The sequence below is a fragment of the Myotis yumanensis genome, unplaced genomic scaffold (genome assembly GCF_028538775.1).
Source record: "Myotis yumanensis isolate MYYU_CA2020_CCGP unplaced genomic scaffold, mMyoYum1.0.hap1 SCAF_7, whole genome shotgun sequence".
Lineage (NCBI taxonomy): Eukaryota > Metazoa > Chordata > Mammalia > Chiroptera > Vespertilionidae > Myotis > Myotis yumanensis.
The window spans coordinates 56,461,037-56,476,730 of NW_027223758.1; the positions used below are offsets into that span (position 1 = coordinate 56,461,037).

Here is a 15,694-nt window from a genome sequence, read left to right on the forward strand (position 1 = left end):
ACCAGGCCCTGCAGACGGGCACTGGTCAGGTGTGCTAGGGTGAGGCGGAGACGGAGGGCGGTGAGACATAAGGTTGGACTAGACTAGACAGTCTGGAATCCACACAGGTGAGTCTGCGTCCTGTGGAAATACACAAGCATATCCTCTCCCCCAGGTTAAAAGTACATCACGTCCCTTCCAGGCTCCAGTAAGCAAGTCTCTCCATTTGACGAGGGCTTTAGGTTTAGTTAGATCAGGGTTCCAATGTCTGTACATCGGGGCAACTCTAAGTCTTTATGACGATGGGACAAGGAGCTTCTCTGGGTCTATTGTGGTGACGCACGTAATGCTCTGGTACCCAAATTGTCTGCACTGCTCCTTCTGGAAAGATACAAAACACAACCTCTTCCCCACATCATTACTAGATCTGGTAAAACTCTTGTCTGGTTTGCGTATCCTTCTACCAGGCTGAGTCGGCAGAGGCTATTGTACAGGAGGCCTGATGCTTTTTGGCTGCTGTACAACCCTCTGCACTGTATTTTTTTAAAAATTTAACATATAACATTCTTCTCCCCCTTTTTTGTTTTTATAGAAAAGGATTATATTGATGGAATTGTCAGTTTTTCTTTTTGTGTCAAGAGCTAACTTTGATGTGTTAAAACTAAGTAAAATGCATTTACTCAATCCAAAGCAGGCATTAAAAAGAAAAACCCCAAATGCTCTCTTGTATCCATTTTAAGAGTAGGATTGGCGCTTTCCGCTATTACCTGAGTCCTGATCTATCACCCCAGAGCTTGCCAATCCTGCACTTTCCCGGGGTGGAAAGGCTGCAGTGGGATTAAGGATGAGGCTCCTTGGGCCTACCTTCTCCCATGCCTTTACATTTACCTTACCTTCCTCAGAAAAGCATGGACACACTTCTTGTATAAAACGTTCCGTCTGACTGGGAGTAACCTTAACTCCTCTGCTAGCAAGCATATGTGTTAAAAGATCAATACGGAGTCTTTTTTCTTCTAGACTCAGTATGGCACATCTTCTCAATCTAAAGATCAATACAGAGTCTTCTTTCTTTGGACTCAGTATGGCACATCTTCTCAATCTAAGTTCTGTACTATCCACCTCTTTACCCTAGTATCCTCTATAGGGGGGTCTGCAGCACCCTAGTGGAGTCCTATCCGTCCTGAGTGTGGGGGTTCTCAATGGGGGGGGGGCTTACCTAAGGGAATCTGCTGGGGTCCAACCCCAGCGGGTCCAGGGGTCCCCAAAGGTGTGGACGGAGTCGGCGAAGAAGGAATGACATGGAGACTGGGTTCAGTTCGTCAGCATAGCGAGGTTCTCCCTCCAGGATCTCCAGCCAAGTTCTGTCCAAGATCTCCAGTGAAGTTCTGGTTAGGATCTCCAGTGAAGTTCTGGTCAGGATCTTTTAGCCATGTTCTCTCAGTAGGTTCTCCAGCCAGGTTCTCCAGGTTCTCCAGCCAGGTTCTATCCAGGTTCTCCTGCCATGTTCTGCCTAGGTTCTCCAGCCAAGTTCTGTAGCCAGGTTCTGTCCAGGATCTTTTGCCATGTTCTCTCGCTAGGTTCTCTCTCTAAATTCTGTGTAGGATCTCCAGCCAAGTCCTGTCTCTAGATTCTGTCTTCTGTTGTCTTGTTACATCTGTATTTATACCAGTTGATTTTAATCCTGTCAATTTCTATTCCAAAGGTTAGGGCATTTCTTATCTCCATTCCAGGGAGTAAAGATTATGTAGCTTAAGCGTGATTGTTTGTAGTTAAAGTGATTAACTACCCGCCTGGCACTTAGTTAAGGGGTTTTATCTCCTCCCTAACTTCAGGGAAAATCCCTACCTGGGGAAACAACCTTTCTCGGTTGGTTAAAACACATAGCGCTAAGGGGAGCAAACATATTAAGAACAGTATGCTATATATGCCAGGTCCCTTGAAACATATGCTGTGCAGACGTTTCTTCTCTGCAGCGACTGTGTCAAGCAGCAAGGATGGACCGGCTCCCGGCAGTAATCCTGTTCCAGGGGTTCCCAAAGGTGTGGACGGAGTCAGCGAAGACTATCTACCCTCTTCCTATGGTGGAGTCCTATCTGTCCCGAGTGCGGGGGGGGGGCTTACCTAGGAGTCCCTGTTCGGGCACCATCTGTTGGGGTCCAGCCCCAGCAGGTCCAGGGGTTCCCATAGGTGTGGACGGAGTCGGCGAAGAATGAATGACATGGAGGCAGCGCTTAGGTGATCATCATAGCCAGGTTCTGTAACTATGATCTCCAGCCAGGTTCTCTCTCTCTCTCTCTTTTTTAACATGTCTCCCTCATGTTTATTTTGTTAAATAAACATTTTCCCCTTATTTTTAGCTCTCCCCACCCCCAAAGCCCCAGCTCCCTTGCCATCCAGAAGGGTCAATCCAGGGAGGGCAAGCTCCTGCCTTATGGCTGGGGCTAGGGCCAAGGCTGCAGCTGCCGTTGGTCATACTCAGCAATGAGCCTCTTGATGTGGGCCAGCTTGCTGTGCAGGTACTCACACCGGTGCTTCTCCTGGCTGTAGTTGGTCTTTTTGATTTTGCGATATTCCTGTAAAATCTGCCCACAAGTAGTCTTGTACTCTTCAGAGCCCTGGGAGAGCTGCCGGAGCTGGGCTTCCAGCTGCTTGAACCGCCTTGTAACTTGCTCAATGCGGGTGTGCAGGTCTTGGTACTCACTGAACTCGGCGTTGAAGTCATTCTCATAGCTCTGGCGCTGCTCTGAAGAGGAGATAGTGGCATATTTTAGCAAGTAGTCTGGTGTCTCTGAAGTTGACGTGGGGACGCTTGAGCTGTTGCAGGTCCCATTTAAACCCAGGTCGACTGACAGGGTTCCAAGGGAGCCAGACACAAGTTCTGGTGGCCTGGCTCGATGCCTGTCCCCAGCTGCCCTATCCTTGTCCTTGTGCTTGTTGGACTTCTTCTTGGACTTGCCGCGAGACGAGCCACCGTGGGGCCTGCTGGGCTGGGCACAGTCCTTCAGCAGGGGAAGGCTAAGGCAGGAAGTGGGGGCTGGGGTGGCCATTTCCCCGTGATCACAGTCCCCGCCACTGTGGCCCAGGTCATTGCTGACATCAGCCAGAGGGTTGTGTGCCCTCGGAGGATCCAGCCATGGGGGTAGGTGGGCATCTGTGCCCACCAGTGGGCCAAGGGTGGGCAGTAGGGCCTCCCGGCCATGGGGCACAGTCAGCTTCCCATTGGCGGCAGGCTGAGCTCTCTGGGTGAAGTGCGATATCCTTGGTTTCTTGTTGGCCAGGGGGTCAATGAAACCAGGAGGCTGAGGACGTTTCTGGGGGGGTGAGACTGAGCTCCCATGCTCTCTTGGGGGGCTGGTGGCAGCAAGGCCTCTAGGGAGGCCACCTGCACTCTGTGGCTGGCAGAGCTTTCTGATAAGCATGCGCTTTAGCAGCTGCTGGTCCCCCTCTGAGTAGCCAGGCCAGTCCTTTTGCACATCCTTGTACACACAGTCCTTCAGTGTGCAAGTACCATCCTTGGTATTCACGTTGGCCACCTGTTGGAGGAGGCTGTCCAGCATGTCCTTGTCTGCCTGCGCCAGGCCATCCTTCTGAAGCCGCAGCAACTGTTCAGCCTTCCGGTAGGGCCTCAGTGCCAGAAGATGTAGCACCCGGTCACGGAAAGGCCTCTGAGATACCCCAACACCCCCGCTAATACCACTTTTCTTGATGACATTTGCCAGGTTAATGGGGGTCGCCCACTTCCGGGAGGGCACAGTATCCATCGCCTGTGGGGCTGGTTTCCTAACCTGAACCTTCTTGCCCAGGTAGCGGCCTCCGGGCTTGATGATGATGGCACCCCGACTCCGTGTCTCCTCCTTGGCTTGTGCCATGCTCTGCCGTGCCTTCTGGTAGGAGTCATCGGTGGCACACACTGTGATTTTGTCCTGGATGCTACCCAAGCAGTCCAGGTGTATATCCCCATGGCTGGAGAAGTACTGCTGGATGCAGTCGAAACTGCCCTGGGGGCTGTCACAACCGATGTTGGAGAGGTAGAAGGAGAAGATCTGAGCCTCTGAGGGGTAGTCCGGCTGGGGTATGGAGATGTGCCCTTGGCTTCCTTGAAATCAAATTGATGGTCTCAGTGAAACAGAATTCTGGCTGGCGCAGTAGGTCTCAAAGGCTCTCAGGGCACTGTCAGTGAGCTTCACGTGAAACATGGACACCTTGCCGCTGTTGCTCACCCGCCCGCATGACAGCCCGTAGCTCTGATCCTCCTTCAGTGCCGCCATCTTGTGACCATCCAGGTTCTCTCTTTATTCTCTTGTTACATCTGTATTTATACCAGTTGATTTTAATCCTATCCATTCTATTCCAAAGGTTAGGGCGTTTCTTATCTCCATTCCAAGGTTACTCTATTGTTCTATTAAGCTACAAGGAAGTAACTGAAGGAGATTATCCTAAGTAAAGATTATGTAGTTTAAGCGTGATTGTTCGTAGTTAAAGTGATTAATTACCCGCCTGGCACTTAGTTAAGGGGTATTATTCCCTCCCTAACTCCAGGGAAAAATTCTCACCTGGGGAAACAACCTTTCTCAGGGAGGTGGTCCTGTTTAAAACACATAGTGTTAAGAGGGGGAGCAAACATATGCCATATATGCCAGGTCCCTTGAAACATAAGCTGTGCAGATGTTTCTTCCCTGCAGTGACTGTGTCAAGCAGCAAGGGTGGACCAGCTTCCGGCATAGGATAATAAAATATTAAAAACAAGAGAATGGTTAAGTAGGATATGGCTAAATACCTTCTAAATTAGTGGCACTAATAAAACCATATATATGGTAATACTCTTTTTTGGTAATATGACCAAACTTAAAGAATAATTAAATTTTAATTCTCAGTTATTACTCACAAGGGACCTTGTTAAGTCACCACCAATGTATAAATAATTAAGCTAGATATTACTGGATTTGTGCCTCTGTTGTTATGGAGCTGCCCTAACTGGTCAGTAAAGATGCAAATGAAGATGTACCTGTTCAGCTCCAATTGGACAGAGCAGGTATCAGCCCACTGGTTGAAATAGGATTCCAGGAACTCCTTTATAAAGGTTGGCTCAGATTTGCAGGAACACAGTGCAGGAGTTTTGCCCGTGGAGTCTGTGGCTTTTCCTGGATATGCAATATGCTTGAGAGGTCTCTAGAATCTAGTTAGGAATTTGGGACCAATTACCCACAGGGAGTCCTTCTTGGCAGATATATTCCTTGTTGGGGGCAATACCACTCACAAGCAACAGAAGTTTAATGAGCACATACTGTGTGTATGTAGAGTACACAGAATAAATAGTTTCACGTCAGAGGCAGAGTCCATTACAGAAGTTCATCAAACCAGGGGACCTGTGAAGATCCCTTCAAATACCATAGTGTTAGTAAAAATACCCATACATTTGGATTTTCTGTTATTTTGCTATGTGTTAATTTTTTCAAAAGTCAAGAGTGTTTATTCTATTACTCATGCTGGACTTTTATTCCAAGAAAACATACATTCAGTCTATATGTAATTTATTAATGTTTTGATTATTGCTTTAAAAAAAAAAAAAGGTAAGAAGATCTGATGCCTCCTCTACCCAGCAAGTAGAATCACCTCTTCAGCTGAGACCTGAAAATCCTGAAATACATAGGATAGTACAACAAATGCAGTTGCAGGAATGTATGTCAGTTATATATTATGGAGTACTGTTAATTTTCTCAGGTTGAATGGCAGTTTAATAGTTACTCAGATTGAGTTACAATAAAAATTCCTTTTCAAAATATCAACGGTACATATTCTATGGTACATTAATAGTTATTTAAATATATTTATATAGTAAACATGAAATCATCGAGGTGTCTGTGTTCCATTATTTGTACTACTATTCATATCCCACTTTCTAGTTAACAAGATTGGTTTAATTTGCTTTTGATTTTAATGGCTAACAATTAACTTTTTGGAAAAAATCTATAATTCATGCTTTTGTTTAGAAAAGACCTATAGTTTCCACAGAGGCTTTTTTTTTGTGTGTGGTAAAACATACGTAACAAAATTTAATATTTTAACCACTTTTAAGTGTACAGTTCAGTGGCATTAAGTATATTCACAGTGCTGTACAGCCATTACCACCATCCATCTCCACTTTTTCATCTTCCCAAACTGAAACTCTATACCCATTAAAGAATAACTCCCCACTTCTCCTTCTCCCAGCCCTGGGCAACCACCAGTCAGGTTTTCTGACGGAGCATGTCTCTTCCCAAAAGAATGCCTACCCATCTGGAGACAGCCCTCTGCCACCAACCTTATCCAAACAGTACAGGACAACACAGGAAGGTCCTCATTCCCAAAGGGGATACGGGTGACTTTTTAAAACTATTATGTGGGTGGGGTGAGGAATGTGCCGGGGGAGGGGTACAATGAGTCCCCATTGACCTAGGAAAGGGCAACCTAGTATTGTGATGGGTTCAATAGATGGGAAATATCTGCTGTCCTGTGACCCAATGCATTTCAGTGTACCGTGGTCAGTGAGCGCGGATACAATGCAACAGCAAAACATGGGCTTTCCAACTATGAGACTTGTGAAATGTTCCCTAAACACACTTCCTTATTCTGTACTTAGGGATTTCTGTTTGCTTGTTTGTTTGTTTGCTTCTCTCTCCCCAATGAGCCTAACTGACAGGTATTTTGCAAATTGTCTTTGGGATTTGGTTCCTGTTGAATAGGTTTTGTGCCACCTAAAGGCACGCATTGTTTTTTTGCTGAACAGTTTAGTCAGAGCTGCAGTTGAAAGACATTTATTTCCTCCTCCCAGAATGTTTTCCTGTTTCAAAAATGTTAACCTTGAGTTTGAGAGGTGCATGTTAACAGAAAGAATCCAGAAACTTCTAAGACAGCATAGGGGTAACACTCCCTGCTCTCCACCATGACTGAGAGAACTCCATCTTAGAGGCCTATGACTCCTTTCTTTCAATAACATTCTGTAGTTAAAATTAACCTGACCACATCGTTAAAGGAAAGAGTATGACGTAGCACCTTTCTTAACATCATGTTCTGCAAAAAGGTTGTTTTGTCAATTAAATGATAACCGGAATGTTTATGCAAGCATTATTTACAGGCCCTCTGGGTGTAAATATTTTTACTGGCCGTAGAAAATACCTTGTGACTGCCCCATGACGATCCTGGGACAACCGGAATGGCAAGAAATAGTGTCTAATCTTTTTCAGACAGAGACCACATCTTACTCTTCATAACCCCAGACCTAGCAACAAATTACTGAGCAAATACTATGGGCTCAATAAACACTGATTCACAAGACTGCTTGTCGTGTGTACAGTAGGTGTATTAGCACGCTTTAAACTCGTTATCAAATAGTTCCCACCCACCAGTGTTTGTATTATGAACATCTCAATAAAATTGACTTTTTTTGGTATTAAAAACTTGAAAACGCCTGGTTGTCATTAATCACGTTGAACAGCTGCCTCCTGCCACTTGCCCAGCCAGGCTGCCTGAGGATGTGGAGGAAACGGCAATGGAAATCACCTGTTAGCATGCCCGCTCGGCTGTAAGAAAACAGAGCTCAAACAACAGGGTTTTATCAGTTGGTAGACTTCACCGGCAGGTGGAGACTGTTCCAAGTCCCCTTCATCAGTGCAGGACCTGGTCGACCCGGAACTTTTCCACTCGAGAGGCCTTTCTCAGCCAATGCGCCCAGAATACAAGCTTTAGGATGCTTCCTAGGCCTAAGGTTCCTACCTGTCAAAACGGACTAAATGCGACCCCAGCGGGAGACTCGTGCGTTCCGGCCCCGCCCGGCGCGCCTGCGGCTGTGCGCGCTCCGCGGACGCCAGGAGGCGGGAGACCCCGCGGCTCGGGGTTGGCCCCCAGGCCTCAGCCGGCAGGAAGAGGCGGAGTCGACCGCGCAGAGGCATTGGGAAAAGAGGCGCCTGCAGGAGTTCTGGCCGCCTTGCCCGCCGTCCCCGTGCCCACATTTGCGCCCGCACCATGCCCGCCGACGGCTCCGAGCTGCCGCCGCCGCCGCCCGCCGCGCTGGAGCAGGGCGCCGAGCCGCGGCCGCACGGGGAGCTGCAGTACCTGGGGCAGATCGAGCACATCCTCCGCTCTGGCTTCCGCAAGGACGACCGCACGGGCACCGGTACCCTGTCCGTGTTCGGCATGCAGGCGCGCTACAGCCTGAGAGGTGACCGCGGGCGCCGGGGGGCGGGGCGGGGCGGGCCGGGGGCTCGGGGCTGCGGCCGGGAGGGCGCTCGGAGGGGCGGGCCCCGCGGGGCAGTGCGGACCCCAGTCCCGGGAGACGGAGCGGTGTCCTGAGTCCCCCGGCTCAGACGCCGACACCGGGGCTTGGGGTCCAGGGCAGATGTGCGTGGGGTCGCAGGACGGGCGGGACGGCGCCGGGGAGTAAAGCCCCGGAGGCCTCTGGCTCCAAGGCCGGGTGCTTGACGCCTCGCCATGTGGTCTCCCCGAAAGCGGGCCGGACGCAGGAGTTTTGCCCCAAACCGGAGTGGGAGAGGGTCTGCCAGGGCTTGGCCCGAGGCTGGGCCAGGCTTCCCACTGGGCGCCACTCCCCTTCCCGTGCAGACCGTTGCGCTTCGCAAAATTTTTCAAAATTGGAGCCAAAATGTTGTGGGCGGGGCCACGGCGGCGGGAAAGGAGTTAACGTCTGGCTCCTGGCAGTGTTCCCCTCCCGCCCCGCGCATCCGCATTCGCTCCTCTTAGTAGTGAACCTTGAAACGAACTCGATGGTCCGAGTAGAAGTTCTTATTCGTCTTGGCCTTTGAAAGAGGATGGTTCCTGGGGAAAAGTGTCTCTTGTTGGCTTTCGGGAGACAAAGGGTGGGGGTAGGCGTGGGACACGTCTCCCCGACACTGGTGTGGACAGTGGTTTGAAGGCAGAGACCCGCTGTCGGCCATGCAGATCCGCAGTGGTCACATGTGAAACTGCACCGCACACCCATTCTGCAAACTGGAAAATTCCCGTCTGCAGTGGAAAATATCGGCCCTGCCTCGGGCAGCTTTGAGAGTTTGGTTGAGCGGAGGGATCCTGCAGCTCCACGAGCAGTGGACTCGAATGAGCCGCAGACCTAGTTTCTGCTCCAGCTCTTCTTACACTTGGGGCAAGTTGCTTACTTAACCTCTCAGGTCTTCAGCTTCCCCATGCACTTGAAATGGAGGAAATAATAACAGTAGGTGCTTGAAAAATGTATCCTTGTTACATGAATATCAACTACACAACGGAACAGAGATGAGCTTTACATTTGTATTTTTCTATTTCTTGATGCAAACTTCTGTATTCCCTCCTGGGGACTGTAGAGTGGAGATCATACAGGTGCCTTAAGGAGGGTTGGAGATGAAATAGGATCGTGTATATAAAGTGTTTAAACAGTACCATTTCGGGTACACTTAAAACCTAGAGGTTGATTTGCTTTGCAAACCTCTAAAAAAACGACTCTTCGGTATTGGCCAGTGTGATATCTACTCTCCGTGGGTCCTGAACAAGCTTTCCTCAGCGGGTTAATCATGGAATAGTCCTGGGAGCCTTCAGCTCTGTCCTGTTGTCTTCACTAACGGTGCGGATGGTTGCTCTTTCCCTGTCCCCGCAGCACCTCGGTCTGGCCCCTGCCCCAGCTCACTGTGTGGAACTGCTGTGTCTGGCGGATGCAGGGCTCAGGAGGGTGGCCTCTGTCTGAATTGTGTGACTTGCACTGCACCCTGGGAGCTCCACCCTGATCCCGGGCGCCCACTCTGCCGGGAGTCGCAGTTTTCCAGGTCACTCCAGGCCTAGTGTCCTGGGATAGTGTTCTTCCGTGGAGAAAGTTGGATGGCATGTGCTCTTTTCCCATCTTGAAATTATAAGGCAAACTGTTTTTCAGATGAGTTTCCTCTGCTGACAACCAAGCGTGTGTTCTGGAAGGGTGTCCTGGAGGAGTTGCTGTGGTTCATCAAGGTAAAGAAGGGAAGTGAGAGGGTAGGCGCAGAGCCAAGGTTGTGTGGCAACGTAGCCTTGCTAGTAACCATTCTGGCACATCAGGCCCGAAGACACCACAGGCCAGCGGAGGTCTGTCCTTGACCTGGACGCACACTCAGGATCCAGGCTAGGATGCCGAGGGCCAAATCTAATAAGACAAAGTATCAGAGAAATAAACATAAGGCTTGTACTTGGCAAAAACCAACCAACCGCACCTTAACTGTGCGAGTATAAGTTGGGGTAAACAGAACTTGGGAGTGGCACGTTTAAGGTAGGTGACAGATCCACTTGCTAGAAACGCTAGTGCTGATTAGGCCAATCAGTAGAAATATTCTGTACACCAGATCTGAGGTGCTCCCAACAGATTGCAGGTGAGGCATTACATTCATTCGGGGTATCACACTTTGACACAGGACACGTTTGGTGAAGAAACACAAAACTGCTGGATGGGGTAGGAATGTAATTAAAGGACTTGGATGTGTTCAGTCGAAATTTAGTTAAGGGGAACAGGAAAAAAAAGATTTGAGAGCGTGGTTCCAGAGAAGGATCAGATTGACCAGCAGGCCCTTCAAAGTTTGGGCTGGGACCAGCCTGCTTAAAGGTGGGACAGGCTGTGGCGGGGACTGTAGAGGGCCTGTTGCCGGCGTGGTGGGGGCTCTTAGAGGATGAGTCCCGATGGCTCTGGAGGTTCCTGGGTGAGTGAATTCACCTGCTCTCCCCTCCCCTCTCTTCCAGGGATCCACAAATGCTAAAGAACTGTCGTCCAAGGGAGTGAGAATCTGGGACGCCAATGGGTCCCGTGACTTCCTGGACAACCTGGGATTCTCCAGCAGGAAAGAAGGAGATTTAGGCCCTGTTTATGGCTTTCAGTGGAGGCATTTTGGGGCAGACTACAAAGATATGGATTCAGGTGAGGAGACAGTGCTGCCCCGGATCCCTGAGCGCCGTCGTAGCTCCATGTAGTAGCTCCACAGTTTCATATGAAGGGTTGGGGATAAGCCAGGGTCTGGGGGGCTCATGCGTAACTAACCTTGTGGGAGGCTGTTTCGGGTTCAGGAGTGGCGACCACACCTCATGAAGGTCAGATCACACTCCCAGTGATTAGCATTATTGGGTGCTTGGCACTTCCTGTACCTTGTTTCCTTAGCAAATAGTGGCACGGTTGGTCACTGTGTTGGGGAGTAAGGTAGGAAGCTCATCTAGGGGGCTGACCTCCCAGAGCTGGCCTTGCAGAGGCTTTCGGTTCCCTTTCTTTTCATCACATTGCAAGTGGCCCTGATGTGATAGCTCATATCCCGAGTTACCTCCTCCCCATCCTGCTGGGTGGAGAAAGGGGAAACATCTCACTCCTGGCGTCCACCTTCCTCTGTCACATGGCAGCACTACTTACCGAGTCCGGCCCCGGTCCTTTGCCCCTCGGGCCCACTTATCTTTAGGTCAGAGGTTATAAAAGCAAATGTGTCCCTCAGTGTGTGTGCAGGAAGGAACAGTTTGCTAGCTGGGCAGAGACCCGCAATCTGGAGAGCATGAGTCTCATCTAAAGGGGCAGTGACGGCTCATCTCCCGCCAGTTAGAGAGATGTGGGCCTGATAGTGTCAGAATTCTTCAATAAAAACCTAAAATCTGTATCTTATGTGCAATCCTGAGATCTTTTGAATGCTGGCAACTTCATTAAGTTGTAAAGTGCTGTGTAGACCTGGAATAGGCACATTCGTAGAGATAGAATGGTGGTTGCCAGGGGCTAAGGAGAGCGGGGAGTGGAGTGTTGAAATTGGGGGGCGGGGGAGAGGAAGTAACATGACCAACCAAATACTTAAAGGATTTTTACATAGAAAAGAAAATAGACTGTTATGGCTTCAGAGGATAGACCTAGGAGCCTAGACCAGGCCTTGAACTCAACATAACCTGAGAAATTTACCAAGTGCATTTGGATTTCTTGAAACCATGAGCCAAGGCGAGGCTGCGAAAGGACAGTATGACAGATGACCTGTGAGGCCATCTCACCAGATGATGTAATTAACATGTGCACATCTTCTCTTTTCAATAATTCTACAGATTATTCCCATCAAGGAGTAGACCAACTGCAAAAGGTGATTGACACCATCAAAACCAACCCTGACGACAGAAGAATCATCCTGTGTGCTTGGAATCCAAAAGGTTGAAAGCATCTCAGTCATCCTCTGCTGTCCTAACTGTATGGTTGGCATAAGGGGAAGCAATGTGGCCTTGTTGCAGGGGCCTCCAGCAGGAGGCAGGCCCTAGGAACCCCCCAGCCCCATGGTCACTTGGGTGACCCTGGGCAAGTCACAGTTGGCCTCATTTTCACCTTCAGAGGATGGAATTGGATCCAGATCACCTTAATTTGTATATTTATACTTATTCTTACTTTTAAAAAAGGCTTTAAATGGCCTATAAAAATACATGTAAGATTTTAACATTTTAAATTGGGGCAGAAGTTTCCATTCCCTTCTACCTTGATATTATTAATATTTGTACCAACAGTATTGTAAAATTAAACTTTACCAATGTGTGATAAAGACCCAGAGCGGAATATTTACATTTATAATAGAGACGTGGAACACAGGAGGGTGTGTCTGAGACGCTAGTCTCCTGTGGTCCCTACAAATGAACTCATTCTTTCTGTGAAGGTAGCACAAATAATTTCAGCTCGTATGGGAGAGCATTGCTGCTCCCATTGTAAATGTACATCGCAGAAGGCCTGTTAATGGACAGGTCTCTGTCGGGTTTGTGCCATCCCCGTGATTGGAATGGTCTGCTTCTGCCATGAGGGGTCATGGGGGTCACATGACCTCCAACTTAGGCGTTGGCTTGTGTTTCGCTCCTGTTTTACTTTGCCTATAGTTGTGTTCTTTAACCCTCCCACCCCCTCTCACCCGCTTATATTCCTCTGTGCTGGCTCCTCAGATCTTCCTTCGATGGCCCTGCCTCCGTGCCATGCCCTCTGCCAGTTCTACGTGGTGAACGGTGAGCTGTCCTGCCAGCTGTACCAGAGGTCAGCCGACATGGGGCTAGGTGTGCCCTTCAACATCGCCAGCTACGCCCTGCTCACCTACATGATCGCACACATCACCGGCCTGAAGGTGGGCTGCTCTTAGGAAGGAGCAATTGTTGCTGGCCTAAACAGCTGAACTCTTAGGTTCTTTAACATGAAAAAAAACCAATTGCACAGAATTCTCAATGAAATAAGAAATGAACTGACTCAACTGTGAACTTAAAACATATATAAATAGAAAATCAACTAGAAAAAGAAAACTTTTTTTTTTTTAAAGAAACCAACAAAAACTGAGGAAAAGAGCAAAATGAAAAATAGGTAGGAAAAAAAAAGAAATGAACTGGCTCATTTTGTAACTCTCCCTGGAACTTTCCCATCCTTGTGGTCTGTACGAACAAGTTTATATAGGTTGTTTATAATATAAGGTAACTTTTCTAAACTAACTTTTTTCTTAAAAGCAGCGCTGGTTATCTTTATGTTCTGAAAAGCTTTGCGATATCTGCATACTCTGCATAATGTGTTTTTAAGGGATGTGTTGAAGAGGGATTAAAACTAAAACACTTCCTGTTTTGCTTCCTCCCATGCACTCAGCCAGGTGACTTCGTGCACACGCTGGGAGATGCACACATCTACTTGAATCATATTGAGCCGCTGAAAATGCAGGTAAGAATTCCATCTGTTGCACATTGAAGGTTGTCCCTCCTCTTGCTAAAAGGTTGGTTTGTAGAACATCCCTATTATAATAGGCATTCTTCCCGGTGCTGTGACAGATAAGGTGACTGGTTTTGGCTGCAGAGCTTGGATGGTGGGCAGGTGGGTGGAGACAGAGGACACACGCCTCAGCTACCACAGGTGTGACAGGGGCTGTGGGGGACTAAGACACATGCAGACCAGAGAATTTGGGACCTTCCCAGAGGTAGCATTTCAATATTTTCCCTTAAGTTTATCCTAAATACAGTACTTAGGTCTGAACTTTCAAAAATAGGTTCAAGTCCATAAATTATAGCAGCCAAAAGATGATTGGAAAATGGCAATAAAAAATGAGTGTCTGCATAATGAGCCCCAAGAATAAAAATGTCAACCCCCAAACCTTTAGGCCCTTCCAGATTAGTTCCAGGTTTTGAAAGTTTCTCCTTGGAGGAAATGTGTCTGTGTTGACTTAGAGGGTGGCTTCAAGGCTTATCCAGGTCCTTCTCTAGCTCCCTGCTCCTGTCATGCTGGCCAGAATAAAGTGAGGTCATGACCTCTGTCACATCCTCATGGGCGCAGTTCATCTCAGGAATCCGGCTTGCATCCCTTTCTGTTCATTGTCAACAGATGTCATCTTTCCTTGCCCTTTCTGCCAGGGGTAGTTGGAATAGGAATTGTGGGATTCAGGTAACCATTTTTGAGTGCCTACTATGAGTTACAGATACAACAGGAAGAGACTGTGTCCAGTCCTTGATAAATTTACCAGGAGCAAGCAATCATAAGAACTTACACTTGGGGAGCCACCAGGCTCCTGACACCAAATGATTCCACAAAATACCCTCCGCTCTCCATGTATGTGAAAGAAATAGTTATGTTCCAACAGGATTGCAATTAATTAATACTGTATCTACAGTATCACTGAGCCCCTGTAAAGTAATACTTGCTGATAAAATACTGTGTGTTTATCTCATGAAGGGATGTGGGGAGCAGAATTAAAGCCGTAGTACAGATATAGCAAAATAATGGTCTGCTGTTTGTAGCTTCAGCGAGAACCAAGGCCTTTCCCGAAGCTCAAAATCCTTCGAAAAGTTGAGACAATCGATGACTTCAAGACTGAAGACTTTCAGATTGAGGGGTACAATCCTCATCCGACTATTAAAATGGAAATGGCCGTTTAGAGTGCTTTTAAAGTTGTTTGAAGGATACTGCCTTTAGGGGTTGGAATGGATGCTTAGGTGAAAATTCTTTTTGTTCTAAAGAAGGAAGTAGGTCAAAAATCAGTTGGTAACTGTCAGTTATTACTCATTAACTTAAGACTGTTACCACTGGCAAATATAGCTGTACTGACTCTCTTAGTAATAAAATGCCTTAACTGAATGAGGATGTATGAAAATACTGAGATGATGAATAAAGTGAAGACAGTAAAAACGTATGTACCTTAAAAACATGTACATGCATTTCGCTCCCACATTTGTATGGTTAATGATTTCAAGAATTGTAAATTATTCCCTCACATTTGAGCAAGCTGAATAACACCACCAGTTATGATAATGTATGGTTGGTGTGGTTATGAATATTTAAAGTTGTTTGTTTTATATATTGTTATAATAAAGAAGAGTTCTACATTCATCTGGGTTTTCTTTCTCTATTGCCATTCTGCATAGTTCCTGTCTACATAAACATGCTATATTCTTGTTTGGATGCTGCTGAGGTTAGAATATATTTTAGAAATGCTGACTAAACTATTAAATTTTTCTATGATTTATCTAATTCTAGCTGCATTTTATCATTAAAATTATTTAGGATAGCCCTGCCTGGTATGGCTCGGTTGAGCGTCATCCTGTGCACCAAAGGTTGCCAGTTTCTGGTCAGGGCATATACCCAGGTTGTGGGTTCAATCCCCAGTTGGGGTCAGTGCAGGAGGCAACTGATCGATGTTTCTCTCTCAAGGTTTCTTCCTCTCCCTCTCTTGCTAAAAAAATCAGTAACATTTTTTTTTAATTATTTAGGATAAAGGTTTTTTTTTTAAGG

The 15,694-nt window shown here is 47.6% G+C and overlaps 1 protein-coding gene and 1 pseudogene across 1 annotated transcript; one reads left to right on the forward strand and one right to left on the reverse strand.

The window, feature by feature from the left end:
- Positions 1-2,420: 2,420 nt before the first annotated feature.
- LOC139014607 (RNA polymerase II elongation factor ELL pseudogene) lies at positions 2,421-4,247 on the reverse strand (annotated as a pseudogene).
- A 3,657-nt stretch (positions 4,248-7,904) lies between these two features.
- Positions 7,905-15,292, forward strand: TYMS (thymidylate synthetase). Its single transcript, XM_070420535.1, has 7 exons — positions 7,905-8,176; positions 9,866-9,939; positions 10,696-10,870; positions 12,016-12,117; positions 12,886-13,061; positions 13,565-13,636; positions 14,704-15,292. Exons 1-7 carry the CDS (start codon positions 7,981-7,983, stop codon positions 14,839-14,841), a joined length of 933 nt encoding a protein of 310 aa, XP_070276636.1. The 5' UTR covers positions 7,905-7,980; the 3' UTR covers positions 14,842-15,292.
- The last annotated feature ends 402 nt before the right edge of the window (positions 15,293-15,694 follow it).